At 37.8% G+C, this 22403-nt stretch overlaps 1 protein-coding gene across 2 annotated transcripts in view; it reads right to left on the reverse strand.

Annotated features, from left to right (window-relative positions):
• The window catches only part of CDH8 (cadherin 8), a 435918-nt gene that overhangs the window by 169807 nt on the left and 243708 nt on the right, over window positions 1–22403 (reverse strand). For both annotated transcript variants that reach the window (XM_053603265.1, XM_053603259.1), the window contains exons 5-7: window positions 16467–16634; window positions 12158–12345; window positions 8799–9052 (exon numbers count right to left, since the gene is read on the reverse strand). In XM_053603265.1, coding sequence (XP_053459240.1) covers window positions 8799–9052; window positions 12158–12345; window positions 16467–16634 — 610 coding nt within the window. The remainder of the gene's footprint in view (window positions 1–8798; window positions 9053–12157; window positions 12346–16466; window positions 16635–22403) is intronic.

Consider the following 22403-nt stretch of genomic DNA (forward strand, 5'->3'; position numbering starts at 1 on the left):
ACAAGGTTGGGCCAAGGTTTTGCTAAGATGGAATCATAGTGTGATTTTCCTGTCTGCCCATGTGCTTTCATAGGTAGCTGATCCCTAACAAAACCCCTCGTGCTCAAACTTCATCTCCTTCCACAGAGTACAACTATAACACAATTGTTTCGTAGGAATAAGAATATGTGTAATGCAGAGCGAATGTGACATTGTGCAAATGAGATATATGCAAAGGGCACAGTACTAAAATGCTCAGTATGCATGTATAAAAATCCACAAAATAATTTCAGAATCCCTTGCTGAATACCTACTGTCTTCCTGGCGAATAGACAATAGACTTTAAAGAACACACTACAAGTCTATTCTAAGTGAAATTCTGATTCATGCCACCTCATGCATTAAAACAGAGAAAGGCTGCTATAATCAGAGAATTTGCCGAGACATTGAAATTCAGACATTAGGGTTTGGCTAAGACAGACACTGGCCTCACGTCCAAAACCTCTTATTATAACCATCACTAAGGTTGCATAATAAATGCAAGGAACGTTTCATGAAGGAAACAAATAATTTCCTCACTCCAAGCAGGTAAGCATCATAGTATTTGTTAGGATACCACTTTCCATCCTGTACAATAATTATGGAAACTTTCCCAAAGCTAGACTAAAGAAGCCAGCTTTTTCTGACAGTCTCAACGTAGGAGTGTGCTGTCGTGGGCCCCATGGGTATAAAGGTTCCCAGGGATCTAAGGCAAGTATGGGAGATGACAATTCTCATCCCATGTAACTGGATTCTAATACAAAGAATTTGTTTGACTGCTAAAGTTTTAAAAATGATTTTAAGAATTTTATCTTTAGGAAATTTCTGAGACAGAGTAGAATCCTGGCATGATGTAGAAGCCAATTATTCAAATTACTGATGGAAAACCAATTCCTATGAATCTAGTGTAGGGGTTGCAAATTGTTTGTAAAGCAAATATTTTAGATTTTGAAATTCATACTCTCTGTCACAACTATTTACCTCTGCAGTCGTAGGACATAAAAGAATGACAATGGCTGGGTTCCAATAAAACATAAAAAAAAAAAAAACGACAGGCCAGATTTGGCCCAAAGGCTAAGCCCTGGCGTAGTGTAATGAAGTCCAAGTATTCACTAACATCCTGAGTTCTTACTTGAGTTTCTTTGGAAAGGCAAAATTCATAAAACAGTCTATTGGGAACAAGTGTAGTGAGATTTGCAATGCTCAACGTATCAGAATTGAGCGCACAGATCAGCATAGGAGCCTGAGTGTCCTCCCTCACATTAGCAGGGCTCTCCGGGTGCACCAGAGGCTCAGCCAAGCCAAACAAGGTTCAAAGATCAAATGGGGTCCTTGCACGCTTTCCTTCTTAGAAAGTGCAGTGCACCTCAGCAACTCACTTGTGAGAGCCGATAGCAAAGAAATTTGATTTCAAATGGATCTGGTCACAATATCTTTAGTCCCAATAGTGTTTCTTAGAGCTCCATTAGGGAGAGGCTGCCCTTGGAGAAAGGCATTCTGTATCTATTTTTCAAATTTAACAGGCATAAGTGCACTTTGATATCATAAAAAATGTTTTGCTAAACATTGGTTTGCAGCCTTTGCATAGAAAATTTATAGGAAGACACAATTTTAAGCCAACTCCAAGTAAAGATGCTATTTAGAGCCACACATAATGAAATAAACCCCTTAGTTATGAATCAGTTATTATATTTCACTGAACTCCAACTGTTTCTTTCTCACTGCTTAATTTCATTCTAGCTTTTGTTATTACGCCTAAAGAAACCATTTTAACATTCTCTCGCATGCATTTTGAGTATCAAAAATTCCATCTATAAGTTTTCGGCTTTTTGCCTCTAATTGCTCCACTGGTTGCTCTAACTGCTTTAATAAATAATATTATCTGAGTTCTGCTCGTCCCAGAATTCTAAGGTCCCTGCATCACATATTGTTTATTATTCCTCTAAGGAGAAAAAAGAGTCTTTTTCTACCCAAATAATTTCTTTATAGTGAGAGAGAAAGAAGGGCAGAGAAAAAAGGAAAGAGAAAATAATAAATTACAACCCACCCTCCAAATTACCACTAGGTTCTCTACAGTTGAGATATTTTTACTTTAACATCACTGACATCTATTGTTATAGAGGTCTGGATATGTATTGTTGCTTGTATTCAAATTTCATTAGGCGCCTCTTTTTCCATGTGGCTCCTAAAACTCCATAACCTGATTTTATATATCATTTTCAAATAACATATGTAAAAGAGTAGTTAGATAAATGTGAATGGCTTCAGCTTTCCAGGCACATTCATCCAGTCTCCTTATTATAGGCTCACAAAGACTAATGCTGTGTCTTATAGAAATTTCCTGAAAAATTGTAAGTTCAACTGATATTATTTAGGCAACTAAAGAAGTTAAAATGTATATGAACTGGTAAATGAATGAATATGAATTAAGGGTAGAGGTAAGTGAATATGTGTTTTAATGAATTAATTGTTAGCTGAGGAAGCATGGATAGTGAGTTTTTGGCAACAGTGTTGAAGGAGTTGGTGCTTTTGAATTGGGAGATAACCAAACTGTTATCTGGACATGAAAGTTCAGGAATCAAGTCAACCAAGTTTTAATTATTTAAAAAATATTAAGTTCTTGTACAGCAGCCTTATATACTGATGTTCTGAATGCAAAATGATGCAGCTATTATAGATAATAGGATGGATGTTCTTAAAAAAAATTTAAAAAGAACAATCATATGACTCCACTGTCCTACTTCTGAGTGGAATTTACCTCAACCGAATGAAAGTGGGATCTTGAAGAGATATTAGCATCCCCACATGAATTGAATTTACAACAGCAAAGAGGTAGAAACAACCTAAATTTTCACTGAATAATAGATAAAGAAAATGTGGCGCACAGATACCATGGAATACTATCCAGCTTTTAAAAACATGCAACAACAGGAATAGATGTTGAGGACATTAGGTTAAGAGAAGTATGGCAGTCACAAAAGGACACATCCTGTGTAATTCCACTTATACGCAATAACTAAAGTATCAAACTTAAAGAATAAGAAAGAACAGTCATTGTTGCTGCTAGGGACTGGGAGTTGTGAGGGGAACATGTGGAGCTGCTAATCAAAGGGCATAACATTTTAGTTTTGTCAAATGAACAAGTTCTAGAGATGTGCTAAGTAACAATGTGCCTATAGTTATTAACACTATATTGTGCATTTATAAGTCTTAGAAGATGGTAGATCTCAAGTTAAGTGCTCTTAAAACACAGGCACAAGTGAGGTTCTTACCAAAAGCGGGGGTTATTTCAAGACTGAGGATGGAATCAATCGATACACAGCCAATCATCCAAATTAACACCAAGGTCATTATAGAATGAAATATTTCTGTTGTAGCATCATTGGATACCATGACTGCAAGGAGTGCTTTCAGAAGAGCTCATTAGCAACCGGGCTGGTAACCGAGATGAATTATAAAAATGCCATAACATCAGTAGCAAAAGAAAAAAAAAATGTAGTGCTCCTGCTTTGAGTGGGCACTTACATTCTAGAGAGGAATTAGGACGAGGAAGTAGTGTGGTTGTCATGGTCAGATCTGTCCTTCTACTCTGCCTACCGGATGCCCATCATCCCCACTTGTAATTTAAGCAGCTCACACAGTAATTCTTGAAATGAAACAGAAAATGACTACCTTAGAAACAACCGCATACCATCTATTGGGCTCTGGTGATGCCCCGTATATACTTGAAATAAATTTACTACTGAGAGGGGAAACGATGGGCCATGGCAGGTTTACCTGAAAGCCGTGACTTACCTGGAATACTTACCCTGCACTAGGAATTTCTACTTTAAATATAATTTATAACATAATTTGGGGGTGTTTGTCACAAAGTTTGAGCTCATTAAAAATCAGTTCCTATCCTCTAAGTCCTCTCAAGATTCCATAACCGATTAGAGCATGTGCAGACACAGTGGACACTGGTCAGACAAAGGGTGGGTTTAAATCCTGGTCCTGAATCCACCTGCTATATCACCAAGCACAGGCAGCTCATCCTTTTAGACTTCCTTCTCCATAAAGTGGAAATTATACTGCTTACTCCTTGGGTGTCTTTTGCGAGAATTAAATGACATAGTACATAACAGGAGCTTGGCACAATGTCTGATTCATCAAATAAAAATAACGTTGCTTCTCCCTTCGCCTCACATATCACAATGATTCATAGCTGAAAATAACAAACCCATACAAAGTGGCTAGACAGATGAGTAAGGAACACCCCATCCGGATTCCTGGTAACATCACAGACTTAGTTTATTTTCCTTCTTTCCTGGTATGAATCCTGGATTTGATTATGCCGTTTAGAGAATTAATAGTTTATTATTACAATTCAAATGGCTCCTATTAAGTCATTCTAAACTGTATAGACACATTTAGAGGTACAGTGATCACAGGGAAAGGAAGTGACTGCCTTATTGGGGTAAAGAATGGGCATTGTGTCATCATAGAAACCAAGGGCATTGTGTCATCAGAGAAAACACAGTTCTACTTGTCACTATTTATGTAATACTAAGCAAGTTAGCATTTTGGTCCTCAATCTTCTCATCTGTTAAATGGGTATATTGACTATACCTATTGTCTTCTATGGGTGTGAGTAAATGAAATGAGTGTATTTAACACAGTCATTAATGTATAGTATGCGCTCACTAGTAATGATACAACATTGGCAGGAGTAAATTAGACTAAATGATATGTCAACCTTTAAGCGAGGTTCAGTAAACTCAGGTAACTTTTAAATATCATTCTGCACATGATCAGCTACCTTTACCAGACAAGTATCTGCCAAAATTAATTCTTAATTTGCATTTGGATATGAAATTGGTGCTGGCTTATCTTGTATTAACAGGTGATGCTATGAGCTACCACACATTTTATTTGATAACTTCACTTCATCATCTCAGTAACCCTATAAGGAAAATGTTATTATCCCATATGGATAAGAACACTGAATTTCAGAGAATTCCAGACACTGGATGTCTGACTAGACAGTGATGTGATTTGAACCCTAGTCTCCCTAAACTCAAAATATATCATCTTTTAAATAATCTACACCATTTCATTCCATGTTGCTGAAAGACATCATATTTCAGGAAACAAAGAAGATATAATTAATGTTCCTGGAAGTGAGAGGGAAGACTGTGGATTTTGCTCATTTTCCCTTGCAAGGGAATAAACAAGCATATACAGATACAAATATAAATATAGGTTTAAGAATATAAAAGCATGTGATATTTCTAGCTTGACAATGTGTTCTAACATGGTGAGCCTCACGGGAAGTTGACCAACCAGCAAATGACTGCATGTTTTAATATGACAGATGCTGTGATAAATGCCTATTTCCTGCTGGATGGCAAATTAAACATAATCCTAAAAGATGGATACATTCTTGTCAGCATATAAAATACAACAGCCTGAAAGAGAAAATAATGCATAGCTATTTGTTACCTAGTAATTCCTTGAATATCCATGTCCTCTAGTTCTGTTTCAAAAGGTTAAATGGCTCTAAATCTGTTTGCTATACTCATAAGGAACTATGCACTACTCTGGCTAGTCAGGAAATAAAATTTTCTACTCAAATTAACCAATTGTGCACAGAAAGAGGAAAGCTGTTCTCTTTAACCCGACTGGAGTGAGGAGGGAGTGAAGGTCTGCAAAACTGAGGCTGAAAAATGCAGTCTGTGATACTTATATTCTCATCCATGGAGCTACTTCACCTCCAATCAGAACTGCATGGGGCCCACCTTCTGCATGACACATCAAAGGCTGGTGTAAGTGTAAATGCTTTAAAACAGTATTTGTCCCTTCTGTGGGGAGGACCAGAGATGCCCAGGAACTAGCACTTGCCTGACATATCAGAAGCACAGATATGTCTGGGCCATCAAATGGTACTTTATCTGTCCCTCTCTTCTGGGAAACTGAGCCTCAAATCCCTTTTAATTACCTGAAAATGAAATGTTTGTAAGCTGGACAGTGATTTCTGAACAGCCCCGAGCTTCCTCCATGCATTCCTTTCCTACAAGTGACAATTAAAAAAAAAAATAGCCAAGAATGGGGTCTCTGGTACCCTTTCTTCCTGCAGCAATAGCAATAATGATAACAGCAATAGGGTATTAAGAACAACTACAGAGAGAATCAGCATTAGATTCCCCGTGAGCTAGAATTAGCATCAGTAAACCCCTTCCTACCTCAATACAATGACTAGATTATAATATGTGCCAAAACCCAGGAGAAATTAGGAACTCTGATTTAAACCCAGCTCTGCCTATTCAAGGTTATTTTCACTATGGAATGAAACTTGTCTCAAACCTTGTCTCTAAATGATTAAGAACATGTGTCTGGCCAGCAGATTCATTCCCACTGGGGCTATGCACACCATGTTCAAAATTTATGGCCTTTCTTTCTTTACAATTAATTTAATTTTATATTTTTATTATGAGTTGATATGAGGGTACATACAATTAGGTTAAATTATTTGCATTTGTAAGGTAAAGTTCAAAATCTGAGTTGTAGTTGAGTCCTTCACACAGGAAGTGTGACCCTTATTTCCCCTCAGGGTTCTTGGCTTGGCAAACTCCTGAGCCCTTCCTATACACTCCTGGTGAAACAAAACTGGAAACTTTGTCCACCGAATCAAGAGCTCATGGCCCACCACCCAGCTGGTCCATCAGCTGACCCCATCTTGTTCGCTCCCTTCACGTTCTGTCTCGTGCTTCCAGATGCAAAGAAAATGGCAATTGCTCCTTTTCGAGTTTCTTTCAGAGGAAATAGAGTAACAGAAAAGAGGGCAGATTCACTCGTTCAACAAATATTGTCCCTCTTTATAATGGCATTCCAGCATAAATCCATTACACAACTTCACTACTTTATCAGGATATGGATGCCCACACAAATTTATTTTTCTAGATACTTCCTACGCTTACGTTCTGCACTTGACTCATTTGTAAATACTATTCTCTTAGCCAAATAAGAAATACTGTATATGTCTATAGTTGGCTGTGCTCCTTTAGCACTGAGAGGGGCCAATGGACCATTCTGCCAAGCCTTGGGTGGAGTTTTATCTTCTTCCACATTGGGCTCTTCTGCAGAAATCTTCTTTGCATCCTCACAAGCTGCACTTCTGTTAATCACCCTGAGTTTAGAATCGGTTTGTGTTCTCAAAAAGTGGGGGTAGCTCTGAATCTGAAGGTAATTTTTTTGTACAAACTCCAGTTATTTGGGGCACTGCTATTCTGCAGGGTTTTGCTCTCACCTTCACAGTTCCAGCATCCTCGTGACTAATGGGAATTTAGTACATTTTTACAAAGCGAATTAAAAAAAAAAAAAACCCTACAGAAACTTCACTCATCTAAAGTTTCCCTGAGAGGGAGGGGAGGGAGGGGGGAGGATGGGCAGAGGGAAGGTTATGGTGGGATTACACCTGTAGTGCATCTTACAAGGGTACATGTGAAACTTAGTAAATGTAGAATATAAATGTCTTAACACAATAACTAAAAAAATGCCAGGAAGGCTATGTTAACCAGTGTGATGAAAATGTGTCAAACGGTCTATAAAACCAGTGTACCATGCCCCATGATCGCATTAATGTATACAGCTAGGATTTAATAATAAAATAAATAAATAAATAAAAATACAGTTTCCCTGAATAGCACAATTGGAAGGATGTCTGTTCTAGATACCTGTGACTTGGAAATTGAAAGGGTTTAGTACAAGCTGACATCTAATTCATAGATTTGCTGTATGATTCTTTAAAAGTGTATTTCTCCATCTAGTGCTCTCTCTCTCTCTCTCTCCCTCCTTTTCCAACAAATATTTCTAAGACAATATTTGAAATCTACACTCAAACACATCATTCCCCAACACTCTACCCTTAGAGACCAGTTTACAAGTTATAGATTTTCATTGTGCTTTTGGAAGAAAGTTATTTAGCTTGAGCACTTGTACTGTCATTGAGGTGATGGGCAAAAGAAAAAAAGATGTGTACAGTTCAACAGAAAAAAATAGAATTCAGCTTTATTTCTAAAAAAGGCAGAAAAACTTTTAAAAAAGGATTATTTCTCTTGCTGAGAAAAAAAAAATCTGAGCAGGGAAAGTGTAAACTAAAAGTATTTTTGAAATGGCAGAGAACGATTTTTGTTTAAGGAACAGCAAACCAAATATGCTGACCTATCAGAAATGTCCATGAAGTAATAAAAAGGTAATTTCAAAGCCAAATACCAAACACAGAAATAAGATAGGAGCCTTTTAATACATTGACACAATGGTGTCGTGCCTCTAAATTCTAATATACAATTCACTGTAACTGACAAAAGAGAAGACAAACCGGGAATGCTTTCCCAAGCTAAAACAAAACAAACAAACAAACAAAAATAAATAAATAAATAAAAAGCATAAACAAGCATCAAAATGAAAATGAAAAGATCCACCCAACTGTGTTGCAAGACATTTGCAACTTTGCGTTTTCCTTGAGCTCTCTGAGAGCTGGAGTGGATTTATTTATCTTGCTGTTGCTGGCTCTGGGCTCTTTCTGTCACATCTGGTAGGCGTACATCTGCACGTGTGCACACACACACACACACACAGGTGAACTTGCGCGTGGATGCACATCAGAGCATCCATTAACCAAAATGCTTTGGTCTCGCATGCATACGTCTCAAAGGTAGCCACACAGAAGAGAACATAATTGCACTTTATCCTGATTTGCTTGCCATGTGCAGTAGCCCATATCCCTTTTAAAAGAGAAATACCTGATAGGACTGGAAGTGATGTCAGGGTCACGCGCGGTCACTTGCCCAATCACAGAGTTCAGAGCAGCATTCTCATGAACCTCAAGGAGGTACGTGGGCGAGGAGAAGACAGGAGGCTCGTCAGCGTCCTCAACAACGATTTTGACTGTTGCCGTATCTTTAAAAGGCCCCCTGCTGCTGAAACGCGGGTCAATATGGACATTGGCTGCCTCTACCTTCAGCGTATAGGATTTTTTGCTCTCAAAGTCCAGAGGCTGTTAAGAAATGACAAAGATGAATGTTTCCCACTAATGACCACAGCAGCAAGAACAAATGAGGATAATGCTGATGGATGGAAGTTATGTGCATTTCAGCCCGTTGGTGAGCCTTACGGGGATCACTCTCCAGTCCCCCAGATTCAACCTATAAATTGTACAGGCATTTATTGATATCTGTTTATTATACAAGCTCAGTAAATCTAATCTTCTATTGTTTTGTTTTGTTTTGTTCATTTCACTTGGAATTCACAAAATATTCACAGTCATGAATTGTGCCATCAAAATTTCACTTCAGAGTCATAATAAAATTTTACTAGTGACGGCCTGACCTGCATACTAATCAGCCAGTTAATCAGGCCTCTGCTGGTAGGAGATAAGGCAGCATCGAAGGCAATCTCTATCTGGAAAGAATATTTTATCATTTCTGCAACAGAGTGTGAAATGTAAAGAACCAGAAATAACCATTGTTTAGTCCAAGGAGACATATAAAGCGTAATTTAGTACTAATCCCAACAAAGGGTGTTGCTTATTTCACTTACGAAGCTTTGCTACTCTACTGATCATGTGGCTAAAATGAGGTTTGTTATTTCTCAGGCTATTCTTAGATCTCTATTATGAATCCTTAGCTATGAAGCAGGGGGGTACAGACACATAGGTACATACTCGTGTTGATGTTTAGAAAAAAGATGAAGAATGTGAGTAGTATAAGAAGATAACTGAGTACGGTGGTGCCCCCACCAACCATTTGAAAGCAATCTGTAATCACCTAAATCAAGTCAGAGTGACTTCAGTCAATGACCTAGATAAAAGAAGCGAGGTAAAAGAATATAGTCCCTTAAATAAACGGGAAGCCTGGCTGTGTCAGAACTCTTACGATCTAATTCTTGGCAACTCAACAATCATTCAGAGTTCAAGGATGCAAGTCCATCAAAGATCAAAGAGATAGTTTACTTCTGCATTGCAATTTCTCCTAAGAAACAGGATTTTGAGTCTGCAGCACCTATTTTCAAATTATAAGGAACTAGAACACAAGCAGGCATCATTTCTTGCAAAACTCCTTTGCAAACTTAAGTCTACATTCTTATCTCAGAATGTTGTGTTGACTTTTATATTTGAATTTAAATCTAATGGGATTTGTTGGGTTTTGTTTTGCTTTTTGCAATATTTTGTAGTAAACAAGGCCGGCACAACTTCCCTATCTATTCTGACTTTACGAGGCATTTGTAGCCATGAATAGATGATTCAACATCAGCATGTTCACAATTTACCAATTGCCTTTCTATAACAATTTTGCAGTTTAAAATTCTTCAGAAATGGTAAGCCTAACAGATTATGTTCTGCTTAATTCTTAGCTCAACATAAAAACAATATATCCAAACACAGTCTAGTGTCCTTTGAATTTTATCAGACACAAAAGAGGGATCATAAAATGTAGAAACACAACTCTTTAAATATTGTTCTCTAAAGGAAAATAAATGTGTTTTTTGGCATCAAGGTGCATAGTATATGCTTCCAAGTTTATGAACAACAGTGAATAAAAACACAGCGAATGGCTAATTGTTTCAGTTTATAAAAGCACCTTATGGCAACAAAAGATAGGAGTTAATAATAACAATAAAAATGACATTAGGGATTATTAGCCAAGGAAAATGTGGCTCTGGGTTATTCAATAATTGACTCTTCTGTAATTATACTGTACTCCATTTCAAACATGAGTTTTAAAAAAGTTTGCAACTCTTAATACTAAACTCAGGATCCTCGTATGAAGATAATGTTGCTAAACAGAGAGTTAAATTAAATGCATCTGTATTGTTATCAACATTGATTTTTAAAATTATTTTTCATGTAAAGGTATATGCACAAAACTGCAGGTTACCACTGTTAATAACACTTCAACAGGGTATATTAAGACCAGGACCAATCAAAGTAGGTATTAGATGATGGGATCAGATGGTAACTATAGAGTCATATCAATGTAATGCTGATCAAGAAAGAGGGAAAAATTATTGGCTCCCAATATTGTGGCCACTGTCCATCTTCTTATTCAAGAACGAGCAAATCTATTTAAAAATGAGCTTGACTTACTTCAAGACAAAGTTGTCAAGAACAATACTGAACAGAATAATCATGATGAGGATAAAAGGACATTTTTTCTTGAAAATGCTTGGTGCTCATAAAATAATGAACTGTGTTCTATACATATCTGATGAATGTGGATTTCATGATGAGAAATACAACTAGAGAACGTTGCACAGAATTATTCACATCCACCATGAAAAACTAGATGATGAAAAAAGCAGTCTCAAATTGTCATGCATTTTCAGAGCGGGGTAGGTAATTCTCTAAGTAGCCCCACAACCAGAATCAAGGCAGACATTAGCTTAATTTCTCATAATGTTTGAACTTTTTGACACATAGTCTGGAGTATTCAGTGATGGCAGAGTCGGGCCTGTCCTTCAAGCATCAGAACTAGGACAACAGAATTTAATTTTTTTTATTTTTTGTCTTTGAGTTTTAAAGACAGCTTTCAAGGAGGACTTGAGAAACTTTGATTTAGTTGGGAAAGACATTTCAAGAAGCAGGAGTTCCAAAACTGAAGAGAATTTTATAGGGAAAGACTAAAAATCATTGACCTTGCCACCTCCGTGGGCATCTGAGAATCCTTTACAGACTTTAACTAACATGACTCAGAATAGTTTCTTGAAACAATAGTAATTGGGCACCAAGTTTTCTTCCCTTTTGCTGAGGGCTACCTTCACCACAAAACTGACTTCCCCACATAACTGGTGTGCCCTATACAAGGACAGAGCAAATTCTAGTGGCTTAGGAAAAGGCACTAGAAACACAGATGGGGAGTGAAATAATGGTAAGATGGGAGGTGAGAACCACGATGGTGACCATTTACCAGAGCTTCAGCAGAAATGGGAAGAAAGCCCAACAGGTTGAAGGCCCCATAAAGATTCTACTCGTCATCTGGGCATCCAGCTAAAAGCTCAGTGTCTGCCAGTTCTAACATCGGGTCAAAGAGTCTACCCAACCCCCTTAAACCTTAAAACTTAAGGGTATTGTGAAGATGAAAAAAAAAAATCTTCCTTTGCTTACCTTTCTTAGTCTTATAATGCCATCCTGGGCCTGGGCATCTGAGGTGATTTCAAAGAGTGCTGTTCCATCTCCGTCAATGATGTCATATGACGACTGTGCATTCTCCCCAATGTCCTGATCGTTGGCCTTCACCCTTCCTATTGCAGTGCCGAGAACCACATCTTCTGGTACTGAGAAGTGATACAGACCTTACAAAAGAGGAGAAACCATTAGCACTGCACACATTCCAACAGTTCACTAATTCATTTGGCTGATCTACTGAGTACTTCTCTTGTTCTGGGTACTCAATAGATGCTGCCACTCCAGTGATGGAAAAGACAGAAATATCCTTTTCCCTTCTGCAAGGTGCAATTTTTTAACTGAGTCAGAGACAAATAGATCCCAGAAGAAGGAGTGATCTCTTTTCAAGTCTCTTCTGAGATATGGAACTTATTCAACCATATGTTTACCAAGAATATATTTGGAACAGTTATATTGGGATATTAGTGAGTCTCTACATGTAAGTTCTTTGCAGTTTGTTGTATAATCATGCTGACCGCCTGTGGGGATATTCATTGTTGTACAACATAAAATATCAAGCTAATTTCAGCACAGAAGGATGCAATGTGTAACACACTGAAAGTCACTTTTGAACTTACTTTTATATTTACAGACTTTGAGACCATTTTTGATAAAATCCAATTACTAAAGTTCTTCTGTGCCCAGTAGCAAGCTGTGCAGACATATGAAACACTCTTCTTCTTAGTAAAGTCCTCATTGCTCTGAAGACCAAACTCCTACCTTAAAACTCCCGAGGCAAAATACAATTGCAGTATATATGCATTCTCCAACAGGGGCAGGAAAATGTCACTAATTAGTAGCCTTAGTCACTCTTATTTTCTAATTACATGAGTTGCTATATTGGTGCCACTCACTTTCACTGGAGGAAGGGAAGCTGATGGTGCCGTAATCACAACCCCCGGCCCTTTACACCAGGGTGCACACCTGATCTGCCCTACACGGAACTGCCAAATGCTGCATTTCTTTGCCTGAGGGTTTCTCTGGCCTTCAGAACCCATTTTGCCCATTGCATGTCAGGCCAGAACGACCAGGGAATGAATTGCCACTTCAGAAACAGCCCTCAATGACTCACAGGAGTTAGTATATAAAATCTCAGTTCCTCTTTTCTGTGGTAGGATACATTTTCTTATTTCTTTTCTTTTTTAACAATGACCTAGACTTCCCTCAATTTATTAAAGCTCCAGTCACCCACAGGATAGCGATCTTGACAGTGCACATTTTTTGGACCCTCCTCTTTCTCTCACTTCCCTCTCCCCCTGGTATTTTATGGAACCATCTTTAAGCTAAACTACTTACAAAGTCTTGTCTCATTGTCTGATTCTGGAGAACTCCAATTCAGACAACAAGGAAGTTTTAGTCCCCTTGAAACCACAACGAGGGAAAAATAAATATTCAATGAACTATAAACCCAAAGAGAAAATCAAAACTAGAGAACAGTGCTTAATTCTAGTTTGAACTCAATCACTGAGTCTCTTGGATAAAACTAAAGCTCATTTTACCCAACATAACAGGATCTGTTTAGATGATGAGTCAGATTTCTTCTAGCCCTAATACAACTTTACTTAATAATGGAATAAAATGTCTCTTGGAATCATGAAGCTTTGGGGCTGGAGGACAAAAACATTTTCCAGATAGTTTCGCCATAAAGGTGGTACTGAAAATCATCATATCAAGCACAAATCTCCCAGTTCTCTCATAATTGGTGCAGTTGATTCCATTTCCTTCAAACTTTATATTCTAGGTAAGGGTTGAGATTATCCCTTTAGGAATGCTTATTAAATAAATAAGCCAGCAATCAGCCTCCCCTCGATACCAGTCCTACCTTGGGGAGTCCCAGCAAATGGAATCTTCCTTTATTTATTCCCATTCCCTCCTTCTACTCATCTCTATCAGCGTGATCATACCTAATAGTTATTACCTCTAAGAAAGTGAAGGCTTTTGAAACTCATCTGCCTGTGCTGAATTGATGTTAACTAGTGTGATGAAAATGTGTCAAACGGTCTATGAACCAAGTGTATGGTGCCCCATGATCATACTAATGTACACAGCTATGATTTAATTAAAAAAAAGAAATAAAAAAGCCTATTATGGCATTAATTGTAATGGCAACTGAAAAGGAAATAAAAGAGTGGGGAAAGAGCAGAAGAAATGCCGTTCCATTCCATAATTTTTTAAAGGGTTACATTGTTGCCTGATTTATGAAAGGCTGGGGGTAAAAATACTAAAATTTTAATGAAAAGGCAACTGTTATTTTTTTCATACCTTGGAATTTCTGGAGATAAATTCTCAAAGGCAAATATGTCATCTTCAAGTTCCACAAATATGTCATTTTCAAGCCCCACAAATCTCAATCTCTCCCATCTCTATCTTCATTTATCTCTATCATCTCTAATCTCTCTCTCCTCTCTTTTCTTTATCCCTACAAAAACCAGTGATCTTCTGGTATTTCCTATCCCAGCAAAGAGTACCTGCATTCACTGACTCTGTTATGTCAGAAATACAATAACCAACCTTCCTTAAATGAAAATACAATCTGTTCTTAGACTCCTGTCATTATTAACTCAAACATTATCACACCTATACACTTTTCTCCACACCCAGTGCAAGCATCCTTGTTTGCCAAAGTTACCATCCCCTTGTACATGGATGGTAGCAAATAACAACTTAAACTGGCTTCAAAACAGAGAAAATAATTGAACGAAGGCCAGATCTTTTTTATGATTTCCCTAGTATCACGTAACCTACAATTTAAAATCTTTTAATGGCTTCCCAGTGATCTTGTGATAAAGATCGTGGTACTTAAAATGCCCTGCAATTCCAAGTGCAGTGAATTCCTGCCAACCAACCTCACTCTCTAGCCTCTTGTGTTCCCCTGGCCCTCTGTGCTCCAACTACAGTGACATTCTTTCCAAACATAGCATCCACCATCCTTCCATAGGGCTTAAAAAATAATAATTATATATACTTAAGGTGTACAATAGGATGTTTTAATAAATAGAATCATCTTGGAAAGATGGTCACACCCCACGTTCATTGCAGCATTATTCATACAAGCCAAGAAATTAAAACAACCTAAATGTCCATTGACAGATGAATAGCTGAAGAAGTCCTGGTGCGCATGTGCACCTACACACAGGCACATACACAAACACGTGCACACACACACAGTCACACACACGCACACGCACACAGGCACACACACAGTCACACAGGCACACAGGTGTGCAGGCACACGCACACATCCACACACACACATGCACACAGGCACACATGTGCACACATGCACACACATGCATGCATACACACACAACGGAATATTACTCAGCCTTTAAGAAGGACACCCTGCCCTTTGCAACAAGATGGATAAACCTAGAGGACATTATATTAAGTGAAATAAGCCAGATAGAGAAAGAAACCACGGCCTGATCTCACTTATAAGTAGAATAAAAAGAAACTGAGTACCTAGACAGACCACTTTCAAACGTCTGTACTATCCATTTCATTTCCTTGGTTTCACCTTGCTCCAACTAATCTTATTCACCCTTCATATCTCATTTCAAAAGTCGCCGTGTCAGTAAGGCTTTACTTAAGAAATCATCTGCCTGTCATATTACTTGGATATATGCTCAGAAGAGAAGTGCTCTGTGAGAGCCCAAGAAGGTCGGCAAATAATAATTGTCTTTCTGATTCACCGACAGTCGCTGTCCAGAGTGGGAGGGTTTCTAAGGCGCAGCATGGCTGTAGCCAGGAAGAACAGTCATTGATTCCTGATGTCCCCTCAGTCACAGGAAGGAGGAGTGTTTTGTAGCAAAAGTACCCCATATTCGCCTTCCCCACCTCAGATGCTGGAGAGTTAGTCTCTTTATACAGCAAATGACAGCCATGTCTGAGCTGCATTTCCATCATCCTCTCAAGTTTTCTTAGCAGGAGACATTGTGCAAAAGAAAAATAACCACACCTCTTACAGCCAGATCTGCTGGTTCTAATTGTCTGTCATTATATGCTTGGTATTAGGAAATTTTTTCAACTTCTTTGAAAAGAAGTGGGGATAAGTTTAGTACCAAAATTATAACAACATAGTTGGCTGTCACACACACACACACACACACACACACGAATTGCCACACCTTGGATATAATAAGCACTCAACAGTTGCTATCAGTTTTCTGAATGTCATTGAATGTTATAATATAAAATCAAGTGGAAATATCATATTTACATTCTCGCTCAGTGCAGGAAATCCACTTACTCTGTGCAAATTTCGGAGGGTTGTCATTAACATCAGTAAGGGTCACTGTGAGTGTCGTGGTCCCAGACAGGCCGCCGGAGTGTCCACCCATATCTTTGGCTTGGATAACAACCAGGTACTCCTCCTTGGCTTCTCTGTCCATGTTGGGAAGGGCAGTTTTTATGATTGCTGAGGAAGGGGAAATGGAAGAGTAAGTTTCAGGCAGAGAGCTCATTCAGTAACTCATGTGTGAATCACACACAGACGCACATGTACACAGACACACACAGTGCACACATCAAATCCTCACTCGGAGAATTTTCTGTGTTCTTTTGACATTTAACTGGTGTCTGTCTGTGATATGAACACTGAGAAAGATTGTAGTCATAGAAGTTTGCAGATAACTTACAAAAATATTTTTTATAATGCATAAAAAAGAACTTGCAAAAACACCCATTAGAAAGGATACTGAATGGCATATCTTCCTCTACCAAATTACAGTATAAATCATAAAACAGCCTCATCTACCCAGGAAAACCCTGGAAGAGAAAGAATCCTACAATTCATCACATGCCCCAATTCCCCTACAAGAGGAGTAAATATACAAATAGCTTGAAGGTGCCGAGGTCAAAGATAAATTATTCTGAAGCTCACACATAACATTAAAGAGAAGAAAGGAAGAAGTGCCTCAGCTCAGATGAGTAAAACACCAATCAGAATTAATACAGCTAAGAATCTAAACCCTAAAACACTGTTCAACTATATTTATAGTTGAACAGTTCATTTTAATTGTTTAGTTACATCTTCTCTATTGTGAAAGTATTTTAGCAAAATTTGGAAGATATGGGGAAAAGTAGGTAAGACAAAATCACATGAAGTACAAAAGGATCATCACTGCTAAAATCTTAGTGCGTTTTGTTCTGATATATGTTCAGGGTTTCATGTGGGCCTGTAGATCTTTTGTCTCAATATTAACTTAAAATTCTTATTAAAGATTCAAAATTGGCTCCAATACATCTAAAGTTAGTTTGAGCATTATATAGCCCTCTCATGCTTCCATAATTTTTTCATAGATAAATATTGCTGGCATTTTGGTGTGCATAAATCCCAAGCTATTATATGCATATGCATACAAAGGTATAGATAAACATAAACACTTTTTAATTTTTTTATTTCAGAGTATTATGGGGGTGCACACATTCTGGTCACATATTTGCATTTGTACATTTTAAGTTGATGTTATAAGTGTACCCCTCACCAGGGATAAGTGCATTGCACACCTCAGGTGTGAATTCATCCTGCCCCTTTCCCCACTTCCCTCTGTTTGATTTCTATTGAGTTTTACTTCCACACGCACACATAAGCATTAATCAACTAGTTCCAATTTACTATACAAATATTTAACCACAAGCATGATCATAATATACACATTGTTGAAACTTTCTTTTCCTCTCAACAGATGTTTTTGAGAACCTTTCTTGTCATTACATAAAGATTCACCTTATTACTTGCTACAGCTGCACAATTTTTCATTGTTTTAATAAACTATAAGTAGCTTAAGCATTTTTGCATTGGTAGATACTGCAACTATTTCAATTTTTCCCATTTCAAACAACATATATATATATATATATATATAATTATAACACCTTTTTCTATTTCCTGCATTTTTATCAAACTTTATGTCATAAGATGCCCCCATATGGCTAAATATTCATAATAAATATTATTGTGACTAGCCCGAATAGTCCTATTGAATGGATGAAAGGAAACTACTGTCCAAATTAAAGATAATTTACCCCTAATTCACTTCTTTTCCTAGGGGCACCATCAATGTTCAATTCCGATTGAAAATGAGCCATTCTCTTGGCCATTTCTGAAGTTGCAATTCTGGTTTTTGGGATTCATATCTTTTCATTGAATCTTCTGTCTGTGAGAAGTTTGTGAGGAGTTCAAGGCTCTGAATCATTTGAGCAGCAAGTGGGTTATAAAAGTGGCCAGGGAAATCTAATCCACCCAGGCAGTGAGCAGGCTCTGAGAAGAGTGTGAGTTCTAACACATACATTATTAGATGCTGGCATCACTTTCATTAACACATCAGGGCTTCCCATTCAGGAAAAACTCAATTGGATAACCCTGCTTATTTGTAGCAGTATGATAATACCTTTCAATACAATGCTTTGTTTCAGGATTTGATCACCTCATAATATAACTCATAGATCATACCACATGGTTTAAAACAAAAATAGGAAGAAAACAAAACCAGATATAAAGTGACATTTCAAATTTGGGTCACTGTGAGGCTTTGTTGAGGGGGCAATAAATAAATAAGCAAAAGATATAACTGATATTATTAAGATTAACTGATATAACACCTCATCATATTAGCATGCTGAGATGCCAAGATAGCTACTTTGCTATGGATATATTTTCGTAATATGAAATATTTTCATTGTGGCTCCAGCTTTCAACAGGAAAGAGTAGAAGATTATTTTCCTCTTGTAACATTCACAGATGCTTATACCACCACATTCCAAGGTCTTCACCAATTACAATCGTCCACTGGACTTATGAATTTGATGTGGTGCTTCGAATAATCAAAGGAAAATGAGATAATTCCCTAAAGAAGGCAGCCACTTTTTTCAAGGAAGTTGATGAGATGAAGTCTAAACATGAGAGCTTTCAGGTTACTTGAGTGGAAGAATTCCTAGAAATTTCTTCCAAATAAAAGAAAATTGGTATGCAGTATTCTCATTATTTTAATATATGTGTGTATAGTGAGAGTGAAACATTTAAGAAACAAAACAAAACAAAACTGTGATGTCTCTCAGACTTGCTTGGAGTTAAAAGGTTTTTGATTCAATTGAATATGACACCCTGGGTTAGTGTCTAGGCATGAGGAACCATGGCAGGGGAGGCCATGCTCATCAGATAGGACAAGAAACATTTTGGTGGCGCCTGTGGCTCAAGGAGTAGGACGTCAGTCCCATATGCCGGAGGTGGCGGGTTCAAACCCAGCCCCGGCCAAAAACCACAAAAAAAAAAAAAAAAAAAAAAGAAACATTTCATGCGTCTCCACAAATTATAAAATTTTTTATTGTCCCCAAGACTTAGGTATACAGCTTTGTACAACAGTTAATCCTTGAATAACGTGGGGCTTAAGGTTGCCGACTTCCCACACAGTCTAAAATCTGTGTATAAATTTTAACTCCCCTACAACTTAACTACTAATAGCCTGTGGTTAACCACAAGACTTACCCATTTCATAAACAGTCAATTAACATAAATAAAATAGTATATACATATAATGCATTCATGACATTTCTTTTTCTTAATGTTTTTCAATATCCTAGGCTACATAGCTCATCAAGCAAGTTTTTCCACCTTGTTTGTAATTCTCCAAAACCTTTTCCAATATATGTACTGGAAAAAAAAAAAAAAAACCCTTCATACAAATGGACCTTATAGTTAAAACTCATGTTGTTCCAGGGGCAACTGGATATTCATAAATTTGATTTCCCTACTAAATGCTCCCTCATAATTAAAGTCAAGCAAATTTATTTTTTATTATCTTAGTCTTATACTTGTTCTTTTTGTGACTGTGATCATATTATTAAACCCTTCAGGACTTCACACCCCACCTTGTCAAAGACAACAAGCAGCCTCTCACGGATATTCTGATTATGTGAGATGATTCATGGAAAGTCCTTGACACACAGTAATTCTCCATTGTGCCATTGCCTGCCCACTTCACCTTCCCCAGCCCAACTTTATTTCTTGCTTGTCTGAATGGTGATTGGAGTGTTGAACATTCACCTTGTGCCCTTCTGGTCCAGCCCTCTCCACTTACTCTCTGTGTGAAAGAGTGATTGCCCTACTGATCTCCCTCTAGCAACATACATTACCCTAGGAGGCTTTAAGAATGGATCAGAGTAAAGGTTCCAGACAAAAATTCTCAGGTTTGGCCACTCTAAATTCATGATTTAAGGCTATTGTGGCAGCAGAGCTCTGTCTGGTGTCCAGCAGCTGCCTCTCATTCACTCAGCCCTTCAGGCCTCACAGTTGCCACCCTCAGGTGCTTCCATATCCCCCCAAGAGTCTCTCTTACCCCAGCCATACCTTTTCCAATTTCCCCTTCATTAAATTCTCCTCAATTATCCCATTCCTGCCAGGACCCTAAAAGATAGGCTCACTATCCTGGTACTTTGTCCAAGTGCCAAACACGTTGCCAGCATGTCATTCTGAAACAGACATCTACAAGTCAACAGTTCATATGTAATAATATATTATGGTCCAGGTGCCAGAATCCGAGAAAGCAGGGCAGATTGTTTCCTTGTCTGTGAAATGAGAATAATACCTCGTTGACTGAGCTGCTCAAGATGACCTGGCTGGGAAGCCGCACGTCCGGGAATCCTCACACTTCCTCTTTTCTTCCACAACATCGAGAGTAGATTTTCTTATTTCTAAGGCAAGCGGGGAGACTCTCCAACATTCCTTCAGAGCATGTAGCACACTTAACTGGCTTCAGTCAAAACTGTATAACAAACAGCTCTTGCTTTGCCAGAGCCCACCGCCTGTATCCTCCACCTTACAACTAGCAGCAGTCCTTAGAAAATCCAAAACTTCTTGTGCCACCTTGTGGCTGTAAAGTTGGGAGACATGACATCATGGGTCTCCTCGGTCCTCCTACTTGTCTCTTTGTACTGGGACTATCTATGCAAGTCACTTACCATTTTAATCCTACCAAAAAGGCAGGTCATTTTATTTCTACAGATATTTCAAGATACTGGAAATCTCCTAAAATAAAAAAAATTAAGATAGTCTTAAAACTCCTTTCCACTTCTTTCTCTTGCTTTGACTAACATGTTCTCCCAAACTTTGGCAGCTTTAGGCTGTTTCTTTTACAGACAAGAGCAAGAATGTCCCTATTTTTAAAATCATTGCTTGGTATTAAATTCTACCTAATACAGATAAGGAAATATAGTAATTAGGGCAGGTTGTTTTCCTACTAAGAGTTAAGTAGACAAAAATTTTGGCCTATGAATACTAAAAAGTGACTTCAGTCCTCAATTAAATGGTATGTCTCATCCATTCTCAGCTTTGGTTTTAAAATGGCAAGACAGAAGATTCCTACTTCCTTTTTTTGGCCCAAATAAACTAATTTTAAATATCTTTTGATGGTACTAATTTTAATAACTTCCTATTGCTCAAGACATAAGTTGCACCCTCCTTTTTTTTTTTTTTTTACAGTAGCAGCAAGTAGTAATAGCGCTCATGTCCTTTGATTGGTTAGGGTCACACCTTCTCAATCGCCCGTGACGAATTCAGAAGCTGGCTGTGTTCAAGATTCCATGACACCAATGTGGCAACCAATCAGGGATTTCACGCTTAGGACAAAGAGTATCACAAAATGTTTTCCTTTGAGATAATTAGTAAAATTACCAATGTGTTTAATAAATGACCTTACAATACATAAAATCAACTTACATCATCTTTTTTAACCATGGAAATTCTAGGACAAGACACTAAAGTGTATAAAATGATCTTATTAGTACATTTGTCTTTGACTTAAGAAAATTTCCAACTCGGTAATCATTCCAGGGTTTGGATTTAGACTAGACTCTCCTGTAATTATCAAGGCTTGGCTAAACCACAGAATATCCCTGGGGGGAATTTTATTTTTTCTTGAAAAAGAGGGGCTTTCATATTTTGTAATTTTGAAATAGGAAAACCACAACTGGTGTTCAGGAGGATAAGCTGGGCCTGCTGAACTCTCTCTACCATTAACTGCACAGTAGATTCAGATGATGGAATGTGAACAGTTATATTTTAGAGGTTCCCTGGCACTCCATTTTGAAAATCTAAGTTAATCAGACAATTAATGAGACTATTTCATTCTCCATGAATTTAATTCAGTGAAGATTTTAACCTAGCACTTATGAGCGGAGGTAGATTGGG

Source organism: Nycticebus coucang, chromosome 2 (genome assembly GCF_027406575.1).
Source record: "Nycticebus coucang isolate mNycCou1 chromosome 2, mNycCou1.pri, whole genome shotgun sequence".
NCBI lineage: Eukaryota > Metazoa > Chordata > Mammalia > Primates > Lorisidae > Nycticebus > Nycticebus coucang.